General features: G+C 41.4%; 1 protein-coding gene across 1 annotated transcript in view; it reads right to left on the bottom strand.

Annotated features, from left to right (window-relative positions):
• The window catches only part of TNS3 (tensin 3), a 255871-nt gene that overhangs the window by 137973 nt on the left and 92680 nt on the right, over nucleotides 1-25218 (bottom strand). The window contains 2 exon segments of the mRNA XM_040549792.1: nucleotides 12-53; nucleotides 17953-17991. Of these exon segments, the coding sequence (XP_040405726.1) occupies nucleotides 12-53; nucleotides 17953-17991 (81 nt within the window).

Raw genomic sequence — 25218 nt, 5'->3', positions numbered from 1 at the left:
TAATTACTTACAGTTCTGGTTACATGACTTTTAAAGGCCTCAAAGTTGTTTGCCTGCAAAATGAGAAAAATGAACAAAACAGACTTTATTTTTCCAGACAGTTAAAATATATTATAAGAAATCCCCTTCTAGCATATTCACACAACAAACAAAATGAATCATTCAGAAGTACACATACATTCTACAGTATTAACAACCAAACTATCTTTCAAACAGATATGGAAACAAATTGATTTTACATCATCATCCCCTTAATTCAGATTTTGTAAACCAACGTTCAACTACTGAGGGTGCTTTACTCCAAGTTACAGAATACACAAAGAGGTATGCTGTGCATTCCCTCTTTTATTTTGTCCGATTTCTCATTCTATGCTTTTTGATGGAAAAGAACACTTGTGTGGGTTATTGATAACGTGAACTATCTTGGCTCAGTCTTTAAGTACTATGTAAAATCTCTGTTTGTGGATTTAAAACACATTAAGTTGTATCTGTTTTAATTCAAAGCAAACCTTTTAAGAAGTTTAGCCCATCCACTACTAGGAAAATCTAACAGGGAAAAAAATCACCAGAAGTACAACCATCAGTACATGCTTTTTTAATTATGACTCTCCAATTGGCATGAAATTAACATAACGTAATAGGGAAGTACATTGGCAAGATTGGGTAAAAAGCTCTCAAGTCTTGCTTTAGACTTCAACAAGGGCGAGATTTGGCATTTCGTAAAAGAAAATAACCTAGATTAAGGATTTCACCGTTCAGGATCATCATGTGAGAACAAAAGAACTATTTCACCTTGAAAAACACTCATCCAAATGAAATAAGTAAGTAGCACTGGAACTAAATTGGTGCTATATAAAACTGCACCAAACTTCAGTGTGTCCTGTTCCACATGTCTAGAAAGAGACTACTGTGCATAAAGCAATATATAATGTTTAACAACTTAGAAATATTACTTCAAAAGACAATTTCAAATTCTGTGAAAAAAAAAAAAAAAGGTTTCACTCAGAAGACACTGAAGCATTCAAACTGCCAAGACAGGTTGTGGATGCCCCACAGAATGGTTTGAGTTGGAAGAGCCATTAAAGTTCATATAGTTCCAACCCCCCTTGCCATGGTGGATGACTACCGTTAGATCAGGTTGTGAACCTCCTCTGGACCCACTCAAACAGGTCCATGTCCTTCTTATGCTGTGAGCTCCAGAGCTGAACACAGTCCTCCAGGTGGGGTCTCACAAGAGCAGAGTAGAGGGGGAGAATCACCTCCCTCAACCTGCTGGCTGCACTTCTTTTGATGCGCCCCAGGATGCGGTTGGCCTTCTCAGCTGCAAGAGCACATTGCCAGCTCGTGTCGAGCTTCTCACACCCCCAGGTCCTTCTCCTCAGGGCTGCTCTCAATCCATTCTCTGGCCAGCCTGTATTTCTGATTGGGATTGCCCCAGCTCACATGCAGGACCTTGTACTTGGTCTTGTTCAACTTCATGAGGTCCACACAGGTCCACCACTCAAGCCTGTCAAGGTCCCTCTGGATAGCATCCCTTCCCTCCAGTGTATCGACCACACCACACGCCTTGGTATCATCAGCAAACTTTAGGTTCCTTAGATGGTCTCAAACCTGATCTTCTCCTACAGTTCTTCATTCTTCCAGTCCCTGACCCTTTGTCTTCTGGGACTTGGGCTATGGGGGTAGAGCACTTGCCAGTGAAGACTGTGGCAAAAAATCTGTTCAGTATCTCAGCCTTCTCTGTGTCAGTTGTAACCAGGTCTCCTGTTTCCTTCAGGAGAGGGTCCATATTTTCCCTAATCTTCCTTTTATCACTGACATATTTATAGAAGACCTTCTTGTTGCCTTTAACATCTTTGGCCAGATTCAATTCTATCTGGGCTTCTGCTTTCCTAACTTACTCTCTGGGTGGTCAATGTCTCTGTATCCCTCCCATGTTACCCCCTCTTGCCTCCACTTGCTGTACATTTCCTTTCTGTGAGTTCAGCCAGGAGCAACTTGTTCACCCATGCAGGCCTACTGGCATTTCTGCCTGACTTACTGTTAGGATGCATCGATCCTGAGCTTGGAGGAGGTGATCCTTGAATATTAACCAGCTTTCTTGGGCTCCTCTTTCCTCCATGGATTTGTCCTATGGTACTCTACCAAGCAAATCCCTCAAAAAGGCTGAAGCCTGCTCTCCCAAAGTCCAGGTTTGTAAGCTTGCTGTGTTCCCTTCCTCGCTGCCCTCAGGATCCTGAACTTCACCATTTCATGGTCACTGCAGTAAAGGCTGCCTTTAACGTTCATATTCCCAATCAACCCTTCCTTGTTGGTGAGAATGAGGTCATAGAATATCCGAGTTGGATGGGATCCACAAGGATCATCAAGTCCAACTCCTGAGTCCCCAAAGAAATGACCACCCAAAAAAAAAAAAAAAAAAATCAGATCACGTGTCTAAGAGCATTGTTTAAATGCTTCTTGAACACCAGTAGGCTCAGTGCCATGACTGCTTCCCTGGGGGGTCCAGCATAGCATCTCCTCCTTGGCTCCTCTACCGCTTGGGGAAGGAAGTTATTATCCACACATTCCAGGAGCCTCCTGGATTGCTTATGCCCTACTGTGCTGATCCTCCAATAGATTTCGTAGCGAAGTCTCCCATGAGGACCAGGGTTTGTGAATGTGATGCTACTCCTACCTGTCTATAGAGGGCCTTTTGTTAAGGCTAAAAACTGTTAGGTCTATGTGAAACAGGCATTGTTGTAAGACTAGCAAGGTGGAACTCCGACTTTGCAATGATACATACTGCTTGTTCAGTGATACAACACCGGGCCGCAAGTCATCCGGCATGAGACAATGCTGCCATCCGCACAGCACGCGCTGGCTACATGGCTGTGTGTGATCGCAGTAGCCTATCAAGGACTGCTGAGTGCTCCCCTGAGGCCAGGGCCGCCAACTGTGCGCTGCCTCAGGTTTGGGAGCATGCAGGGGCAAAACCTATATATAAACATATATATAAACAGAGCAAGTTGTTCTGCGTTGAGGAAGCAGGAACATCAAACAAGGTCAACATTGCCTCCGCAGGGACACCAGCAAGATGTTGACACCTACCACAGCGGTAGGATGCCAGCCATGACCTGGATAATTATCTATGACATCAATGACTGGGAAAAGCATCACACTCATCGCTACCCTTGTCATCACCCTGGGGTCGGTATTTTAACAAGCACACTCATTATTAAATTCTTTGTCTTTCTTGAGCATTCTATCTACTCTTGAGCAGCATTCTATCGCTGCTCAAGTGTGTGCATGTGCGTAAGTATATTTGAGATCCCCAAATAGCTCGTTTGCTTTATATATATATATATATAGCTCATCTGATCCTTGCTGGGCTGAACCAGTCAGCTTTAGCCCCCAGAATCTAACTAGAACAGGGCCTCATCTACTCAGTCTTCCTGATCGTATGGCTTGTAGCAGACTCCCACTATAATCTCAACTAGGCATGTCCTCTCTTTAACCCTAATCCATAAATTCTCAGTTAGCTCCTCATCTATCTCCAGACAGAGCTCCAAGCACTCCAGCTGGTAATGGACATAGAGGCCAATGCCCCCTCCTTGTCTCCGCTGCCTGTCCTTCCTTAAGAGCCGTAATGTATCCTTCCTTAATGTATCCTTCATTCCAACACTCCAGTCATGGGAGCCACCCCACCACATCTTTGTGATGCCAATGAGATCATAGCCATTCAGGCATGTGCACGTCCCTAACATCTCCTGTTTATTCCCCGTGCTATGCGCATTTCCATAGAGGCATTTAAGTTGGTCCCCTGATTTAATTGTTTTATTGGATGAAGTGGCTGGAATTCCTTTGTGCTGCTCTTCAAGTGCTCTCCTGCTGATCTCTGATCCATTTCATGGCTCTGGCCACACTTCTTTTTATGCAGCCCAGGATACAATTGGTTTTCTGGGCTGCAAGTGTTCATTACCAGCTCACATCAAGCTTTTCTTCCACCAGTATCCCCAAGTCCTTCTCCCACTGTGTTTTGTTTTTATTGTCTGTTCTATTTTAAGATAGTCTGGTTGTTTACCCAGAATCAGAAAGCAGTTTCCTGACACTTCTTTTTCCCTCAGTCCTTGTTTGAATGCACTTTACAGGGAAGTAAGGTTCAATACCAACTACTTCTTTACTGTCACTTAGTCTGCACTTGGAAGCATGCCAGTGAAATCTATGAAGAAGAACATGTTTCATCGGGTATTTTTACCTCTTCTTTTCCCACCCCTTTTAGTTTATGCTTTAATTGGGCAAGATAAATATGAAGTTTCACTTACATAAAGTTTGCACTTCTTATCCTAAACTCCTTTGAAGTGTTGCAGAGTGCCATTTTAACAGCTGTTTTGTTCCAGAGGTGACTATATTTTAGTGGTGGATGAAGTGATCCCTGTTCTGTATAAAATTTGTATGTGAATTTTTCAACCTTGTGAAACTATTTCTGGACTCTAGAGGATAAAGATACAGATGGAATGTTAGTTGTAATGGTAAAGCTGTTATTACAGCTGCAGTGTAGCTGACTACAATTTGTAATAGGATCATAGAATGGTTTGGGTTGGAAGGGACCTTTAAAGATCATTTTGTCGTTTCCCCCCCCACACACACACCATCTTCCAGATGAGCAAAGTGCCAAAGCCCCATACAGCCTGACCTGAAACACTTCCTGGGATAGGAAGGAGGAAGAGACTACCCCTGAAGCCTGAGGTACCCTTGCAGAACAACTTCACTGCTCTGTGGACTGAAGAGGAAGGATCCATCATATCATGAGAGACACTGGCCCTGACTAAGCCAGCTTGATCTTTTCCCTGTATAACAACCAGTGCAATCAAGAAAAGGCGATCAAGAAAAGGTGATAGTTTTAGGTGACTCTCTTCACATTTGCCAGCCAGACCCACTCTCAAGAGAGGTATGTTGCCTACTAGTGACTTTGCCAAGAGTCTACTGAAACTTGTACAGTCCACAGACTATTCCATCCAATGCTCTTCTTTCATGTGGGCACCAACAACACTGTCAATGAGCAGTCCAAGGTATATCATGAAGGAATACAGAGCCCTTGGAGCAGCTGTAGGAGGCTCTAGAGCACAGGTGGTCTTCTCTTTGATCCTGCTGGTCAAAGGAAAAGGCTTTGAAAGGACCACTTGAATCCAGCAGATCAATGAGTGGTTGTGGAATGGGTGTCATATCCAGGGATTTGACTTTTTAGACCATGGGACTCTGAGGAACCTGGTCTACTGGGGAATGATGGGATTCATCTGTCAGAGGAGGGGAAGAGCATCTTTGGCTACAGTTTTGTCAAGCTGGTGTAGAGAGCTTTAAACTAAAATTGCCGGGGGAGGGGAACTCAACCCACCCAACTTTTACTGGCAAGCACCAGCACTAGATGCCCAGGATTCTTCCCCTTTTAAGAGACCCCACCTAGAGTACTGCGTCAAGTTCTAGAGTACCCATCACAAGAAAGACATGGACTTGGACCAGGTCCAGAGAAGGGCCAGAAAAATTATCAGAGGACTGAAATACCTCTCCTGTGAAGAGAGGCTGAGAGAGTTGGGATTATTTAGCCTAGAGAATAGAAGGCTCTGGGGAGACCTTATTGCAGCCTTTCAATACTTAAAGAGGGCCTACAAGAAAGACAGGGAGAGACTCTTTGTCAGGGACTGTAGTAATAGGACAAGTGGTAACAGTTTTACACTAAAAGATGGTCATTTTAAATTAGTTGTATGAAATCCTTTACTACAATGGTGGTTAGATACTGGAACAAGTTGCCCACTGAAGTTGTGGATGCTCCATCCCTGGCAGTGTTCAAGGCCAGGTGGGATGGGGCTTTGAAGGTGCCCCTGCCCACAGCAGGGGGGCTAGAACTAGATGTTCTACAAAACATTCTATGATTCTTTCTGCTGAACCAACTTGCTGACCAACTTAAGGACAGTGAAGTAACTTCCAGCTTGGTAAATGTTAAAAATAAAATTTAAAGCAGCACATACACACTCAGGAACACAATGTTTCCCCATATTAGGAATACCAGCATTTGCCCAAGATGGGTACCCCAGCATGTGTGTTGACAAGTGCCCCAACATACTTACATGGCCACACAATTCCCCATGCAGACATCAGTAGCATTACCAACTGAAAATGACCAAGACCTGCTGCAGGAACAATGCTTTGACATAGAGATGCAGCTTTGCAATTATCAACTGTGTTGTTTTTTTTTTTGGCAGATCACTGGTGTTCATTTTCTCCCTAGCAAAGATTCCACCACAGAAACGAAAAGAAAATAAACTCCTATTGCAGGTTCAGATGCATTCTAGTTGCAAATCTCTATTCTCAATCTATCTAACATATAGACTGACTGGTGCTATTAATTCCATCCACAAACCCTAATCTGATTGAAACTTCGAAGTTGTTCTCAGTAGATCAAAAGGGATATATAAAACACATACCTATATCATTATAACCTTATCACTACTATTTCACAGTTCCCTTAGGACACTCACTGTTACTTAGAGGAAATAAACAGATCCATACAGGCAAATGCAAAACACAGAGGTTTTGGATTCACTTGGGGATCTCTTCACAATGAGATTTCATGGGTTCCACAAGCACTGTGCTTTGGAAAACACACCACCTGTTTCGCTCTTCGCCAGAAGGCTCATAACAGATGCTGAACTCAGTACATATCCTCCCAGAACAAATAAGCAGACTAGATATGTTATTTCATATAAAATAAAAACATAAGCTAGTTTTACCTCATGTCTGTCAGTTCACAGGGATGTTTTTCCTATTGCTCAATTTAGCACTGGATAGTCTGAAAGTTTTCCAGAATAACTAATGAATGGAACGTGGAATAGGAAGCTTTTTGATTTTTCACGTTTTGAAGCTGTTCTGCAGCTTGTTAAGACACTACTGAAATGCCTCGTATTCTGTCACTGATAGAAGTGACAGCTCTCTCCACCTTACTACAGAAAGAGAACACAGAATGCCAGCAACAAAGGGCTTGACGTTAACTATCTCAACTAGCAGGACCATATTGATGCTTTTTTCTTCTGACTTAAGGGGAAGAGTGAGGAAATGAGTTGTGGGGAAAAAACGCCTCAGATAAAAGTCTGTGTATAAAACATACACGTACTCAGTGCTGAGCATCTAGCTCCATTCTTTCAAACTTGGTTCATCTAAGGCCATACTTTCCAATCTCCGTATCTTCAAGCTCACTGCATGTCTTTAAAATGGTTGCCCCTAAGCCAAATACTGCTACTCCTGCTACTTGTTAAATCTAGAATTAAAAGTACAAACAAATCTTTTCAATGGCTAACTAATATGGTGCTTTGAGATGTGGAAGATCCAATTTCAAGTCTCTGATTTGGAAATGAATTGGAGCTTTGAAATAATATTCTCATGTCCAAGCAAAACATGTTAACCAAGAGTATCAGACATGTTATGATGGAAGAGCTACTTCTCAAATTTCTAAAGGTTTCAGTGAAAGTTTGACCTTTTTTCTTAAGACATTATCATTGCTTTCTACACTGGCATGGTGTGACCTTTCTAAGATGTAGCTGTGCCAATTATAAATCTCCTCGTCTTTTAGTCCTGAAAGAGAAAATGGAAAAGAGATGGCAAACAAGCCATATACATAAGACTACAGGATATACATGTGAAAGAAAAGTAATGCAGAACACAAAAAATCTATAAAAAAAATCTTATGATCTTAAAAACTCCATACCAAAATTGTGAAAGTCGTCCCCTCCTTCCCACATCCTTCTACTCCAGTTTTCTCCATATACTTCAACAGGACTTGAGTCCTATTCATTTCAGGTACACCATTTCCAGTTCCTCAGTTCTTTTCCACTCAGAAAACACAGTGCAATAGGCAAAATACCTGCACCATCACATGGAAAACATGACTGCAAGTTACAGTACCTCAATAGGTCTCATTTTGGTATTTTTTTCCCTAATACCACTCATAAGAGGAAGAGAAATGTTACTATTATTCTCCATGGATAAACTGAGACCTATATTAATGGAATGATTTTCCCAGTGTTATACCACAAATCAAAAATAACAGGACGCTAGACACCTTCCACATCTCATTAACTCCAAGTAGAGCCATTAACTTTGACTCTATATAAAGTCCTTTAACACCATCATGACAACATCTTATAGCTAATGTGCATTACTTGTGTACCTCCCAGTCATGGCACTTCAAGAATACTAAACAGGGCAAAGCATTCTTGTCCTCACCCTGCCATACAGACAGTTCAAAGGAAATTAGATGCATGTGGTTAGAAATAAAAAAATATTTGCTATGGAGTGAGCAAAAATGGCTCCAAAAATAAATAAATATTTTTTTTTATCCTGTCTTCCCCTCCTATCACAAAAAAAAAATCACAGATTCTTGTCAACAGCTCCATAAAATTGCTTTTGTCAAGCAAAAATAAAACCATTAAAACGAAACATAAAATGATACTGCTACTTAAAAAAAAATCTTCCTTTTAATAAGTATAAACAGGGAACACCCATCAGCCTTATATGTATGCCACAGGAGATGCTCTACCCTCCTTGTTCATTCAAAACACAGAGTTTCTTTACCTTTGTTAATATTTAGCTAATCAATAAGGGTATCTTGCCCTGAAAACTTCTCATTTGAATTCAACTTTCAAGACACCTCAAAACCAATGGAACACTAGCTTGCCTCCCTTCCTCCCCTAAATCTACTGTGTAGCATTGTGACATTTTTACAGGAAAGCCTCAAATTTTGACCTCTTTCAACATTTAATGACGTTGCGAGAAGAATCAAAAGCAAGCTAAATTTTTGAGCCAATGTGAAAACATTAACATAAAGCAAATTAAATCAGCATGACTTCTGACATAACAGTGAACTAAAATTGAATGGCATCCTAGAGACTGAAGATTAGTTAAGCAATGAATAAACATGACCCACTGCTATATGATAAAATAATTGGACAAAGCATAGTAGTTTAACATAGGGGATCATATTCATTTGCTTCACAGTTCTGTCTGAAAATGGGGGTCCATGCATACCTGTGCTTTTTAAAATTAATCATGACTATTAGAAAATTTAATTTTGAAATTAATGCTACTGAATTTGTTGTTTCCTTTTGAAAGACAGATACCAGTGCTCCACTGCACTGTAGTACTTAGTGGTACAGTAACAAAGAAAAAAATATATATGTATATATATATATTAATGTTTGTCTGAAATGCTCTTTAGGCATGGCTAGCCCTCTTTCACTTTACACATTCCAATGTAGACAAAGCATTTTCAAAGATTAAAAACAAACTCACAAGGGACATGAGATCTGTCACTCTCAGTACAAACTACATGTGAAACGAAAATTATGAAGAAGAACAGAAGAAACCTACTCTGGAGCATGCATTTTCCTTTTACAGCATTGTCGAACACGACCTATTTGCTGTTTAGTAAAGTCAAACAAACCTGAAAAGTTTCTATGACAACTGAAAACTAATGACACTGAGGAGTTTGAAACACAGATAACACATTTAATTTCCTTGTAGCTACAATAAAACTGGAAAGGAAGAAAGAAGTGTATTATGCCTTGCAAGAACATCATGCTGCTGGATTTAGCTGACATGGTGTATAACATCACATTTCTGGAAAGCAGATGCTTCTGCTCCCCGGGAGTACCATATTCAGCAGGAAGGTTAGGAATCAGTTTGGAGAAAATAAGCAAGCAAACAAATCTGGCTCTGGAAACAACCAAACCTTTCCAACTCTTTGGAAATTCATTGTGTTAATATTAACATCACACATTTTCCTAGATCCCTGCAGACTGTCTTTGTTCAAAGAAAGGCTGATTTCCATTTCATTTTGGATATACACCAGCGCCTGAAACAAAGTGCATTAGAACAAAACTTCATATTTCAACTTTTTATTAAATCTCGTAATTTTCTGATATTCCTAGAACAACATGCACTCTCCCTCCTGGCAAATATAATGACTGGTTTTTGAATCTCATATACGCTGCACAGCTCAAATCATAAGTACTACTTTTAATTATTTTTGCAATTTTTTTTTTGTAATCACAGTTTGATTCTCTGTCTCTTTTATGACTAATTTATTCATGAACAAGTCATTGACTGCCCTTTAAATTTCTGTTTTTAACCCCTACTCTGCAGACCTGTGTGGTCCATGGTCTTAGACTAATAAGCACCTGAAACATAAGAATAAAAAATAAAACCCATACAAATGCAACATACAGTTGCCCACATCAACCCCTTCTGGAGATTCGTAAATTCAAAAACATTTGAAAAATAATCATGTCAAGTGTTTCAATTCAGACAGCAGCTCACAGGTTTTGTCACAAAGGTGTCTCATCAGTCCCTGCTTCTGCTACGTATGGCACTGGGAGAATATGGCACTAACGAATCAAGAAAAATAAAAAGCTTATTGGTTAACAAATCCGAAAGGAAGAAAACTCTCAGCTCAAATTTTAATTTTATGTTCAATAAAAAAAATCACTGCACCTTTGCTTACTCATCACTTCAGCAAAGCTGTATAACCAAAGTAGAGAAATGTTACTTCCATATAGGTTTCTCCAGAGTCCACTTATTTCTTTTCATGAGGACACAGGCATTATGGGTCTGGACAGTGACAAAGTAGGAAATGAACAGGAAAAATAAAAAACTCCACTAGATGTTCCCATCCTTTATCAACAAACTATAGAACAGCACAGTACTTTTGCATTCCTCTTCCCATGATGTACAGCCATTTTCATGAGCCAGGCAGTTACAGCCTGGAACACTCGCTGGAAGAATTGTTCTTGTGAGATTGAGGAAAGAAGGCTGGAAAGATGATAGCAACAGGAAGGTCTGCTACACTTTACATGTCCTTTATCTCCACCAAATCATGCTTGCTATGTGTGTATCATGCTTGATTTGCGTACACTTCGTTGGTCCTGTGAGCTAAAGTTTAGATGTAGTAAATGGGGAAAAGAATCCCAGTAAATATTTGTTTATTTTCCTAGTCTTCCACACCTAAGATTTCCACTCTCTTGCCTGAAAGAAGAAAGAAAAAGGAAAAAAGATAACCCAGAAATGAATTAGCCATAAGTTACTGAAATATACCACAAATCAAACCCACTTGATGCAATTTTCCAGCAAACCTTTTACTGATTTAAGCCAAAAACCAAAACTGCAGCTGGCAGAGCAAAGTAGTTGCATATGTCAATTCCCAGTTCAGCTTAGTCATTGTTACTATATTGCAGGATATTTGAAGGTTACACCTGATTAACCCAAGTTAACAATCTTATTATTTTCTAGTACTTAGATCCCACTTAAAATGAAACTGGAGAATGCAATCCTTCGTCTGCATGCCCAGGCCTTCCCAACAGCACATATGGTAATTCAGCCTCAGATTTCTCGGAAAATCTTTTGCAAGCTCACATTAACAGGAAATGGGCTGTACTCCATGGGAAGAACAGACTGCTTCACTTTTTTTTTCTGTGAAGATGCATGTAAAAAGGAAACGAATGTGATAAGGATAAAAATACACTTTATCATGTCTACTGACCTTTCTCAGTCAAAGCATCTGGGGAGAATTGCACTCAACAGTCACCATGGTAAAAAAAGAACAGAAGGGTTTTTGCTACAAGGAACTTATTTTCTTTCAAACTGCTACAATACTGAATTTTCCTGTTTTCTGTTCTCCTTTCTTTTCCCCATATACACTTGTTTCAGTTTTTTTTTCTCCTTTGTATCATAACACATTTTCACTAAAATTCACTTTCGTCTTAGAAAATGTTGCCACACTTCGCTTATACATGAAGATATCAGAGTCTCTACACTACCTCACATTTCAAGTAAAAATGAGATATGTAATTAGTATGAAGGCACCTGGCTGCCTTTGTGATACCGCCACTCACTTCTTCAACAAGGAAAACAGAATTAAGCAAAACAAACAAACCAAAAAAAGAAAAATAGAATCCCATCTTTCCCCCCCAACTTTTATCAAAATGACTGAACTTCCACCGTAGCAAGATAGCTAAACAAAATTCAGTTTTAAATGATGTCACAATGAAACATAGGTAGCTGGGAAAGTGTCCTCTTAATCTTTCCATATTGCAACAGCTGGTTATGAAATGTGATGTTTAAATGGCAGCACTACAGCTATGAAGAACTTTTTGGCAAGCAGTTAAAAAAAAAAAAGAAAATATGGTGTAGAGGTTAAACATGAAATTTCTCTGGTAAAGATCTCTACTTAACTCTGCCTTAAAACTGAGAAGTCATGCAGTGATAAGGACCATTCAACAGACAGAGTCAATTTAAGATAAGAATCTGTATTATGTTAAGAGGTTCAAGCCTTCGCATCACATTTCATTAATGCAAGGCATGCAGCAGGATATGTGATGGACCTCTGAGGAATTAAGATTTCATTTCCTATATTCTTTTTAAAAGTACATGCCATGCAGGATGAAAAAAATCAGTAGAGGAGACAAACTTATTACTCTCTTGATGCATCTTAAACTGTCATGGAATACTTCCCAGAATCAAAAAAGGACCTCAAAATAATATCATTCTTTGGCTTTTCTTTTATTTTTATCTTTTTTAAGTAATAAATAAAATGAAAAGAAGTTGGAGCTTCAAGGTTAGGACCTATGCCTTCCCTTCTTTTTGTAGTATTAGAAACAAGATTTAAGAAAACATGTACTTGTTAGGATTCTTTTTTATTTAAAAATATTGAAATTTTGAAAATTTGTTGATCTTATTTTCTATCCTTCAAAAATAAGATCCAACAGTTCCAGAAAGTCTGTTTAAACAGAGTTGACAACTTTGATTTTTAAGAAATTTTAGGAGAACTGTTACATAGGTTAATTCAATTTTTGGATACAAAAACAGTGCCCACGGCATTTTAATTTATTTATTTATTTAAATATTTCAGTCTTCCTACACTTCTCTGCCATGACAGTCTATAGTCAGAAATAACCCATGAAATAAAATGAAGGGCATCAGAATAGCTCTTATTTTGCTACATATTTGACTTGAATTAGTAAAGCAGGACTAAAATCATCCCCCTTTCTCTGGTCAAAAGAATGTATGTGACAACATAAAGCAAGCAGTATTTGAACACATAGCAGCTTGTTTATTTTTTAGCACATGAAGTTCCTAGCAGCTGCATTGGGTTAATATATGAGGGTCCTGATGTCCTTACAAAGCTTCAAGATACATGACTCATGAGAAATGAAAAGAAAGGATCTCTTTGGAAACAGACATCCAAGCTGAAAACAATCAATAAAATCCACATTCTGAAGAAAAAGAGCATCTGTGAATTTCATCAGTCTTCAACAGTCTTCCAGCAGCCATGACACAAAGTTTAACTACAGTTCTTGCTATAACCCACATTAAGAGCAGCAATACAGGCAAGTGGCTAATTATATGTAGCAGTAATTTAGAGCGGGCATATGTATTGCTTATTTATACGAGAACTAAAAGGTTGGAATTCCTTGTCTAGAATGAATGAGTATAAATCCACATTTCAGTAGAAAGTTGCAATGCAAAAACATTTTGGTTACTTTGACCACAGTACTGCCCTCCCCGATTATCCAAAGATCTCAACTACTCGTCCTTCATGTTCTCAATATTCTACAGTCAAAATATAGGAACTTGCTTACAGCTAATATGGTCACAGATGATCCTACTTCAGAACAACAGAACTCTTCACTAAACAGATAGCACAATACCTAATCTAAGAATGTAACTATGTCACATCAAAAGCAAAAAAACACACCAGTCAATCTCACTCTCAGTAATAAGTGTATAATGAAAATAGAATCATAGAACGGCTTGGGTTGGAAGGGACCTCAGAGATCATCTAGTTCCAACCCCCCTGCCATAGGCAGGGATGGGGCACCCACCAAATCAGGTTACCCCATACAACCTTGCCTTGAACACCTCCAGGTATGGGGCATCCACAACTTCTCTGAGTAACCTGTTCCAGTACCACACTACCCTTACAGGGAAGAATTTCCTCCTAACGTCTAATCTACATCTATCCTCTTTTAGTTTACGACCATTCCCCCTTGTCCTATCATTGTCTACCCGAGTAGAGTCCTTCTCCATCCCTTATATAAGACCCCTTTAAGTATTGAAAGGCCGCAATGACGTCTCCCTGGAGCTTTCTCTTCTCCAGACTGAACATCCCCAGCTCTCTCAGCCTTTCTTCATAGGAGAGGTGCTCCAGCCCTTTGATCATCTTCATGGCCCTCCTCTGGACTTGTTCTAACAGGTCCACATCTTTCTTGTGCTGGGGGTCTCAGACCTGGATGCAGTACTCCAGGTGGGGCCTCACAAGTGCAGAGCAGAAGGGGACAATCATCCCTCAACCTCCTGGTCATGCCTCTTTTGATGTGTGTTGGAAGAAGCCAGGTGAAGGCCAGGATGCAGTTGGCCTTCTGGGCTGCAAGCACGCACTGCTGGCTCATGTCAAGCCTTTCGTCCACCAGAACCCCTAAACCCTTCTCCACACGGCTGCTCTCAATGAGTTCTTCTCCCAGCCTGTACTCATGTCTGGGATTGCCCCAGCCTAGGTGCAGCACCCTGCACTTGGACTTGTTGAACCTTATGCGGTTCACATGGGCACACTTCGCCAGCCTGTCCCGGTCCCTCTGAATGGCATCTCTTCCTTCTTTGCTATCAACTGCACCACTTAGCTTGGTGTCATCTGCAGACTTGCTGAATTTACACTGGATCCCATTGTCTATGTCGTTGATAAAAGATATTAAACAGTACCAGACCCAAGACAGACCCCTGAGGAACACCACTTGTCACCAGCCTCCACTTGGACATAGAACCATTGACCACAACATTGACCCACTTACAGTGGGAGGGACTCTGCTCACCCAGCCCCCACTTAGAGGTCTGGGGACTCAAGAGATGTGGGAAGCCCAGTGAAGACCAGGGCAAAGAAGTTAAGTACCTCAGCCTTCTCTGTATCTGCTGTTACCAGTTGTCCGCCTTCATTTGTCAGAGGTGGTATGCTCTCCTTAGTCTTTCTTTTGCAGCCAATGTACCTGCAGAATCCCTTCTTGTTATTCTTTGCATCCCTCACAAAGTTTAGTTCTGTCAATGCCTTGGCTTTCCTGATCCTGCACATCCAGACAGCATTTCTGTCCTCTTACCAGGGCACATGGCCCTGTTTTGACCAGCTGTGCGTTTCCTTTTTTTGCCTAAGTTTGACCAGCAGGGCCTTGTTCAGCCATGCTAGTTTCCTACCTTCCCTGCTTGATTTATTACATATGGGAATAGAGAGCTCTTGCACTCTAAGGAAAATATCCTCAGTTGCCAGCTCTGAAAATATATTTCACCTACAGTTTTGCCTGCAATAATATTAAATAGAATTCCAGCTTTTTTTTTTTTTTTTCCTAGAACTAGTAAATGTTTAATTCAGAGACCAAATAAATCTCTGGCTTCATCTTTGCCAGTAAACTAAAACAGGTTAGGCCACTTTCTCCATCAGTACTGCTCAATCACCAGCAGGTCACAGAGTACTTTGGGCCCACTGTGGTGGTTTTACTCAGGTGGGCAGCTGTGCTCCACCACAACTGCTCTCTCACTCCCCCACCTCAAAGGGAAAGGGAGAGAAAATACGATGAAAAGAGCTGAAGTGTTGAGATAAGCACAGGGAGATCACTCATCAATTATTGTCACAAGCAAAACAGATTCAGAGTAGGAAGATTAGTAAAATTTATTGCCTGTTACCAGAAAAGTGAGAAACAAAGGAAAGAAACTAAAAACACCTTCCCCTATCCACCCTCTTCCACCTCCTCCCCCCCAAGCAGCTCAGGGGAACAGAGCAATGGGGGTTGCAGTCAGTCTATAGCACTTCTCTTCCACCGCTCCTTCATGGTCACTCTCTGACCCTACTCCAATGTGGGGTCCCTCCCACGGGATGCAGTCCTTCTCAAACTGATCCTGTGGGGCTTCTCACAGGCAGCAGCTCTTCAAGAACTGCTCCAAATATGGATCCATCCATCAGGAGCACGCTGCTCCAACCTGGGTCCCCCATGGGCTGCAGCTCCTGCCAGGTCACCTGCTCCTGTGTGGTCCCCTCCCCACAGGCTAAAGGTCCGGCCCAAAATCTGCTCCGGCAGGGGTTCTCCACAGGCTGCAGCCTCCTTCAGGCCATATACATCTGCTCCACTGGGGGCTCCTCCATGGGCTGCAGCATGGAAATCTGCTCCACCATGGTACTCCATGGGCTGCAGGGGGACAGCCTGCTCCACCACAGGCCTCTCCACAGGCTGCAGGGGAACTTCTGCTCCAGCACCTGGAGCACCTCCTCCCCCTCCTTCTTCACTGACCTTGGTGTCTGCAGGGCTGTTTCTCACTCCTCGCTCTCCCAGCTGCTGTTATGCAGCAGTTTTGGTGCTTGTTTTTTTCCCCCCTTTTAAATATGCTTTCAAAGAGCCACAAACAAGATCACTTACGGGCTTGGCGCTGGCCAGCAGCAGGGCCCTTATCTAACATGGGGCAGCTTCTGGATTCTTCTCACAGTAGCGACCCCTATGGCCCCCCTCTAACAAAACCTTGTCACATAAACCCACTAGACCCAGATTAACCAGCACTGCCCCATGTTCACTGTTCACATAAAACATCTTCAACTGGAGTTATTGATGGTAATGACTGGTAACATATTCCACAAGTTGCTGCAGATTTAAAATTGTTGCTGAATCACAATGACAAATTTTCCCTGTTATAATCAATATTTAGGTTATATATACAACACAAAACAATGAGTAACCACAGTTGACAACATACATCTAATCCTGTGAGCTGCAGACATAAGAAAGGGCTGCTTCTCTACTTTCAATTTTAGCAGTAGTGCCATACAGAAACCTCAGACTGTGGTATGCATTAGTTCATAGAAGCGGCAGGTCAAATTAGGAAGGACCTTCTATACATTCGTATTCACATTACTAATAATACTATGAATTGCTGATTTTGTTTTCCAGCCTTTATTTTAAAAGACAATAATTAAGAAAAGAATGAACCAACACTTTTATAGCACCTTTTTAGATAACATCTTTACCTGTATTTTGCCAGGAAGGAAATTAAGAGACAAAAAATGTGCAAAGTGACTTGCCCAATTTACATATCAAGGCAGAAATGAGATGTAGAATTCCTAACTACCAATGGCTGCATCACATAACTACAATACAGAGTTCTCAGCCGACTCTGGGAAATCAGCTGTTGACTGCCTACTTCTAGAAATGATACTAGCAGGTGGCAGCACTGGTTCAATAAATAACAGTTATATAACATCCTCCAGAAGTATTTAATAGGAGCTAAAAATAACCAAATTCAATTACTCCCACCTGAAAAGGCCTATCATTTTTTTTTTTTAATTCCTATCCTGAGCAAGCACGGACTAATTTCCTCTCTTCCGCTACCAAAAAACAAAACAGAACAAAAAAAATACAGGCCCCAACCAAATGATCCTGTTTGCACTTTCAAACTGATATGAGACATCTACACGTTAAAACAATTAATGGTTTGTGGGTTTCATGATTTGTGTGTGTGTTTGGTGTGTGTTTGTTGTTGTTGTTTTGTTTATTTGTTTCACACACAGACAAAAGGAAATAAGGTAGTAAGGACAACTATACCAAGTCACTGCATCATGGACATACCAACAAGTTCATTTTAGGAAGAATCCTGAACAGCAGAAAACACTTAATCTAGCAAATCCTTAAATGCCTTACAAAATGCTCAGTAAAATAACCCAATTGCTTTATGGGATAGGGCACACACTAATAAGCTTCAGGATTAGACCTTTTATTTGCTGTGCCCTCAAAGAGGAAAGTGGATGGTACAGTACTGAAGAAATTATAGACAGCTACAGGAATAACCTAACCTATAACCTAAAAAAAACTGATGGATATCACTAGTGCCAACAATACTTACCAGTTCGTAGTTGCTCAGAAGAAAGCAAGGTGTCACCACCTAGAACAAAAAACAGTAATAAAATAAGGAAAAAAAAAAAGATTCTTCCTTTGCAAATGACCTAAATCTATTTATTGAGATCCCTCAAATACTGTCAAATCTAGGCAGAGTCAAAGGGGGCAATAAGCAGACCAGGTGCAGAACAGGAGTGTCCATGGCTGATCTTGGCTACATTGCTTTCCCTCAACTCCCGGAATAGTTAATAAATATTGTGTGCTTTGCTGACATACTGTAAGCAGTGAAAAAAAGGTACAAGGGTAATTCCTTCCTTCAGGTCACATATGCAGGGAAGCATGAATGGCTTTTTTCACCACCACTACCCAGCCTCTGCAGCATTCTTCCAAGATCATCTCAGTTCTAATTAGTAAGTAACTATTCTGCTTTTTAATGAGTCTAGAAATCAGTAATTCCCATCATCTTTTATTTGTGATAAATTTTGTTATGGGATGTGGGCTGAGCAGGGCAAGTAGAACAGATATTTTGTGGACTAACGTAATTTCAGAGGCTTGGCTCCAAAGACCCAGAGACATAAAATTGCAAGCAGTCACATCGGCCTTGAGGCAAGTAGATATATATTATGTTCTCTCTCACCTGAAAATACTTACATTCATACAACATATACAGCAACAAGTCAACTTCATATGAATAAATATGTAGAGTTCCCTGAAGTTAAAACACTTCTTAATATGTTCTATATACATCACAAAAAGAACTTTGAATATTCAAAAACAAAAAGAAAGCAAGGAAAAGCACGACCAACTAGGATTATGTAACAATCTAGGGAAAGCAAATATTCATTTCTTTCTACATGTATGGGGAGCCCATACAGCAGGCACCCTCAGACATCACACATATAATTGAATGACTGTGGCTCTACAATTTACTCCATTTAGATGAGCTTCAGTAATAGTAACCAAGAATGCTCACTTTAACAAGTACCTTGAGGTTAACCCCAAGGAAAGCAATTTCTTTTAATATGTCCAATTTTACACTTATAGCTCTCCTGGACAGGCTCACCTCTCAGACAGCAGAGAGGAGCCAAAAACTCTACAACACCTGAACTACAAAGGGAATTTTCTCTAAGGAATTGACCTGTCCTATCAGCTCTCAAGGCACAGTACATGGAGTGGTTTACAGAGCAGGAGCCTGACATGTCATTTATAATCCTTGGATTAATAAAAAAAGTATCACATAATCACAAATTGTTAGGGATTGGAAGGGACCTTAAAACATCAACTAGTCCAATCCCACTGCCAGAGCAGGAACACCTAGATCAGATCACACAGGAACGCATCCAGGCAGGTTTTGAATGTCTGCAGAGAAGGAGACTACACAACCCAGCTCCCCAGGCAGCCTGTTCCAGTATTCTGTCACCCTCACTCTGAAAAAGTTTCGTCTCATATTTAAGTGGAACCTCCTATGTTCCAGCTTGCACCCATCTGAAATGTATTTGAAGAAGCCCTTTCTGTTGTCCTTGTCCCCTCTTGCAAGGTTTAATTCTAAGGAGGCCTTAGCTTTCCTAGTTGCATCCCTACATCCTCCGACAACAGTCTTATATTCCTCCCAAGTGGCGTGCCCCTCCTTCCATGATCTGTAGACTCTCCTCTTCCACTTCAGTTTGCCCAGCAGTTCTCTGTTTAACCATGAAGATCTCCTGGCTCCCTTTCTTGACTTCCTACCTGTTGGGATGCTCTGATCCTGAGCTTGGAAGAAGCAGTGCTTGAATGCTAACCAACTATCTTGGACCCCTTTACCTTCAAGTACCCTGCCCACGGGATTTCCCCTAGCAATTGCTTGAAAAGGCCAAAGTTGGCCCTACTGAAGTCCAGGGTTGCGATTCTGCTCAGTATTCTGTTCCTGCCACATGAGATCCTGAACTCCACCATCTCGTGGTTGCTGCAACCAAGGCTGCCCTCAACCTTCACCACTTCAACCAGTCCCTTCTTGTTAGTGAGGACAAGATCCAGCATCACTCCTCTTCTAGTTGGCACATCCACCATTTGCATCAGGAAGTTATCATCAATGCACTGGAGGAACCTCCTGGACTGCGGATGGCTGGTTGAGTAGGCCTTCCAGCAAATGTCAGGGTAGTTGAAATCTCCCACAATAACCAGGGCCTGTAATTGCAAGGCTGCTATCAACTGACTGTAGAAGGCCTCGTCAACTCCCTCATCCTGATCAGGTGGCCTGTAATAGACACCCACAACAGTATCCCCCATGCCAGCCTGCCCCTTAATTCTCACCCAAGACTCCCAACTCACTCCTCATCCACCCCTGGACGGTACTCAATACATTGTAGTTGCTCTCTCATGTAAAAGGCAACTCCAGCACCTCGCCTTGCTGGCCTGTCTTTCCTGAGAAGGACATACCCATCCATGACCACATTCCAGTCATGTGAGCTGTCCCACCACGTCTGTAATTGCCACCAGATCATAATCTCCTGACTGAACATGGATTTCTAACTCCTGCTTATTCCCCATGCTACATGCATTGGTGTACAGGCACTTCAGGGAGCGAGCTGAGCACACCAATTTCACCCTAGGGGGGTGGGAGGCCTCCTGGTCTTCATCACTGCTAGAGCACTGCCCCACCAGTGCAAACCCAGCTACAACCCCATCCCCCTTCGGATCTAGTTTAAAGCTCTCCAAATTAGCCCTGCTAATTCCTGTCCCAGAACCCTTTTTCCCCTGTGAGATAAACCTTTCCCACTTATTACTATCAGGCCTGGTGTCTTATAAAACCAGCCTTTATCGAAGAACCCAAAGCCCTGCCTGTAGCACCAGTCACATAGCCAAGCATTTATGGACTGGATCCTTCTATTCCGTCCCATGTCATCACCCGAGAATGAAAGGAGGGAAGAGAAAATAACTCATGCCCCAGACTCTTTCACTAACCGTCCCAAGGCCTTGAACCTTTCTTCATTTCCCTCAGACTACGGGATGCAGCTTCCTCCCCACCTAACTGGAAGATCAGTAGCAGGTAGCAGTCTGTCGAGCGCACCAGGTTGGGGAGTGTCCTGGTGATATCCCTGATCCGGGCTCCAGGCAGACTGTGGGCTTCCCTATGATGAGAGTCAACTCTGCATATTGGGCCCTCTGTTCCTCTCAGAAGGGAATCTCCTACTACAATTATCCTATGTTCTTTGTTACTGAAGGCAGTCTTGAGGCACGGTGTTGACTGCCTCTTCCTACATGACCTCATAGGTGGGCCTTCCACCACATCCTCGCCTACCTCTTCTTCAAGATCCAGGGCCTCAAACCTATTATGGAGGGGCACCTGGGGAAGAGAGGTAGGTAGGGAGGGGGGTTGCCCATAACCCTGAACTGGGACTCGCTTCCAGCCCTCCTCATCTTTTTGGTTTCCTCCCTCTGCCCAACAGCGACAGGGCAGGGGCTCCACCACCCTCTGGAGGGCACCCACTGGCGCCCTTCTCTCTGGCATGCAAGGGAGTTAACTCCACCAGGCAATCTCCTGCTCACACGCCCTGATGCTCCTTAGTCTCTCCACCTCCTTGAGCTCAGCCACCACGGCGAGCAGCCCTTCCACCTGAGCACAGGCAGTCTCCCCGCTGCCCTCCACCAGCAGTGGCAGGCTCAGGCGCTCCCTGCAGCCAGAGGCCTGAACAGCTGCGTCTCTGGGCAGGCCCTGCGTCTGGGTCACCACAGCCTTTTCAGAGTAGAGCCCTCTGCCGAGTGGACACCATGGTAGGTTTGTAATCTCGCAGACTGCCGTTAGTTGGTGCAGAGCTCCTGCGCCTTGACACGCCAGCAAACCGCAAGAATAAAAAGACACATCTAGTCCTGCATGCAGCACAGAAAAAAAAAAAGGGGAAACCTGATTACACCCGAACAATCCACTCAGGTCTTACTCTCGGAAATAGCTTTTAAACACCAGCATGGAAGGGTTGGCATCTCCACAGACGGGTCCTTACTTGTGAAAGAGAGACACTTCTAATTCTCAGCTATAGGTAAAATATTACACACATGTAGTAATTGGAACTGCTGCAGAACAAAATTGTCATCACTGAATCACATAAATATAATCTGTTTTATCCCTTCTCTCTGCTGTTAAACGCTGGTAAAGAATCAAGTATCTACTTCCCCACGACTAACCACAATACAGCTTTCCTATAACCTCCTCAATGATTACAGCTGACTCACTGCCTAAGAAAAAGCCCCTTTATTTTGACACAAGAGCCCTAGGGACATTCGCTGACAAAAAAAAAAAAAAAAAAAAAACTTTTACAGATCTTTTTTGGCAGATCTGTAGCATCTTATTCAGGCAATTCACCCAAACACAGGGCTGTGAGAAAATAGCAGCTAACATAAAAGGGTCGACACTTCTGTAATTATTTTTTCCATGAGTTTCACTATGCCTACAATGCCTGTACAGTAACCTGACTTTACAGATAGACTCCACTTTCTTCTGGTTGCAGGTCTTGCACCGTTGCTTTGTTTTCGAAAAGATCAACACCCATGTGAGATGGTACCACTCTGGGCCTACCAAACAGTCACGTAATACCCTTCCCAGTGTATACAGCAACCTCTTTGCCCTTGCACACTTTTATAACTATGTTGTCACTAAACTGCAGACCACTCAAATGCATTATTCACAGTCAGACTTGCGTGTGCTGCTACTCTTTTCTAGCTACTTGACTTAACGCAAGACACACTGAATCACCCCAGGTGCACAGACCTTTTGTCTGAATGCACATGCACAAATAGCGTATTTCTTCTCAGATGAAGGAAAACAGTTAAATATCCTGATTTCAGTTCTAACAAGCAGTTTCAAGAAGTTCTACTGTTAATTCAGATATAGGTTAAAAGCAAAGTGCTGACGTGTTCACAGGGAGGCCATCATGAGGTCCAGACAACCAGAGTTGAGGTTGTATGAGTTGTCCTAATTCTATTTCCTGGTTTGCAAAGGCTTGAGATGTGCTAAAATTAGCATTTAGAGGAAAAGTATACAACTGAAAAGCAAAATCACAGGACTTCAATTTAATAGAAATCTGGAGATCAAAGAAAATGTATAAGCACCTCATTCACTGGTTTAAAAACTTACACATACAGTGCACCAACTGTGCAAAACAAACTTCAGATTTTCTTAATCCCTGCTGAAGCTACAGTTAATTGAAAAAAAAAAAAAAAAAAAAAATTTACAATGAACAAGTTTGTCAGCTTTCAATAATAGTATCTTTATTCTTGAACAAAAGATACCGGATACATTACTATAATATTTCATAGTTCAGTAGTTCAGCACAAACAAGATACATTTAGCCTCTACACTTCTGCATGTTCACTTATTAAAAAGGAAAAAACAGAATCTGGGAATTCCCGGTGTGTTTTTTAAAAATAGGTACCTCCTCCATGCCCAGATACACACATGCATATAGACACATTAGTCTACCCACATATAACCAGGTAAATATCTGAAAGCCAAACCACCTGTCCTTGTATACATAACGCATATTGAATGAAAACACCTTCCTAGTGTGATACTTCCAGAATCAAGTTTTGCTTTGAAAAAGTCCTGTACTTGTGGAAGAAGATTTAAAATAATCCCTCTGATGAAGAATTCTGACTCCAATGAATCTGTGGGTAACTTTCCTACTTACAATTGTAACACCAGTCACATGAGTTAATGAGTAACTGAACAACATGAGATAAATGTCAACTCAAACAAGAAAAAATGTCAACAAATGGCATGATACCTGGCACTAAGGAAGTAAAATATATCCCCGCTTGTTTTAATGGAGACACAACCAGTGCCCTCCACTGTTTCATAAGAGGCCATTTTCTTGGATATCCTATAGTTACATGTCAGTACATTTTTCACTCCCAGAGGCGCCTTTTTTTGTATTTCCCTTATTTTTCATCTTTTTTTTCACAGAAGCAAGTGATCTTCCGGAGGAAGAGCCATCTTCAAAGAATGAGCCAAATATTATCAAAGCTGCATTTCAAAGTCCAAATCTGACACTATTAGACTACTATTTCAAAGGCATACAACTTAACCATTTAACTACAAAGAATCACATTCTTCCAAGCTATAGTTTTAACATGTAAGAACCACTGGCATTTCTGCCACAACTTATGTGGAATACAAAGGGTGTGCAGAAGGAAAAATCTTCAACTAATATGTGACCTAAGTAACCTGTCCATTCTAGTTCACTACTAATACAGTTCACTAAGCTTTTCACAAAATTGAGGAAAAAGGGTGAAGAGAAAAATGAAGCCACTGAAAACCTCTAAATAATGTACAGTTACAATTATGTTAGGAGAAGTCATAGCCTTTGTACAAAAAATAAGTTCACGGAAATTTTTAACGTGCATACGTGCATGTGTGTATGCATATACAGAAACACCCCGTATGTGTATACAGAAGCACCCTTTCCCTTCCTTCATTTCTCATGACCTAACTTTCTCTTAGCTGATAAGATACGAGTTGATTTATGTTTCTTCATATTAATGGATTTTCACTGTACTAGGTTTCATTTCAAGCACTCCAGGGCTGGTGAAGGAACAGACAACTTTTAGTTCCATCTTTTCTAAAGCTCTGCTTCATGAAGTCCATGCTGTAAGTTAAAATACAAGTGGATTCTTATTAAATTCAAACTACTTGTAGTCATCATTTCACCCTGTGCAACTCTCATTCTTGTTCACATCCCACAGTTAACTTATCAGACATGGTTTAGTGGGTGATATCAGTGGGATGGGGATGGTTGGACCAGATGATCTTGGAGGTCTTTTCCAGCCCTAATGACTCTATGATTCTATGTTGTATGTCAGAGTTTTGGATCTTTAATATATACACTGGTATGGATTTCCAGGGTTTCAAAACTGCTTCCAACACCTGAACAATGGCAATAAGAGCTAAAGACACCATAATTCTTGTCCTCACAAAGAGCAGCGCACACAGGAAACAGTACCAGAAGTTTGAGGAGGAGGTCGGAGCTTCCCCATGACAATCTACAGAGGCCAGGCCTCAACACACGAGTTTCACTGCTTCCACTACCTGTCTAGCATCTGGGAAAGATGTCTTTCAAAGGAAATCCCTTTTCAAAGGATTAAAGATAACATGACAGCATTATTAAAGCATAATAAATACGTTAAAATAGGGAGTTTTTTGTTTGTTTTTTTCTTTTTAATAGGTACTACAGAGAAGAGGGCAATGTGGTAAAGGAGGAGGATTCTAGAAGACAGCAATGGCAGACTTTTCTACGCTACATGA

Source organism: Cygnus olor, chromosome 2 (assembly GCF_009769625.2).
Source record: "Cygnus olor isolate bCygOlo1 chromosome 2, bCygOlo1.pri.v2, whole genome shotgun sequence".
In the NCBI taxonomy this organism is placed as follows: Eukaryota; Metazoa; Chordata; class Aves; order Anseriformes; family Anatidae; genus Cygnus; species Cygnus olor.
This window is presented reverse-complemented; position numbering and strand designations above follow the sequence as displayed.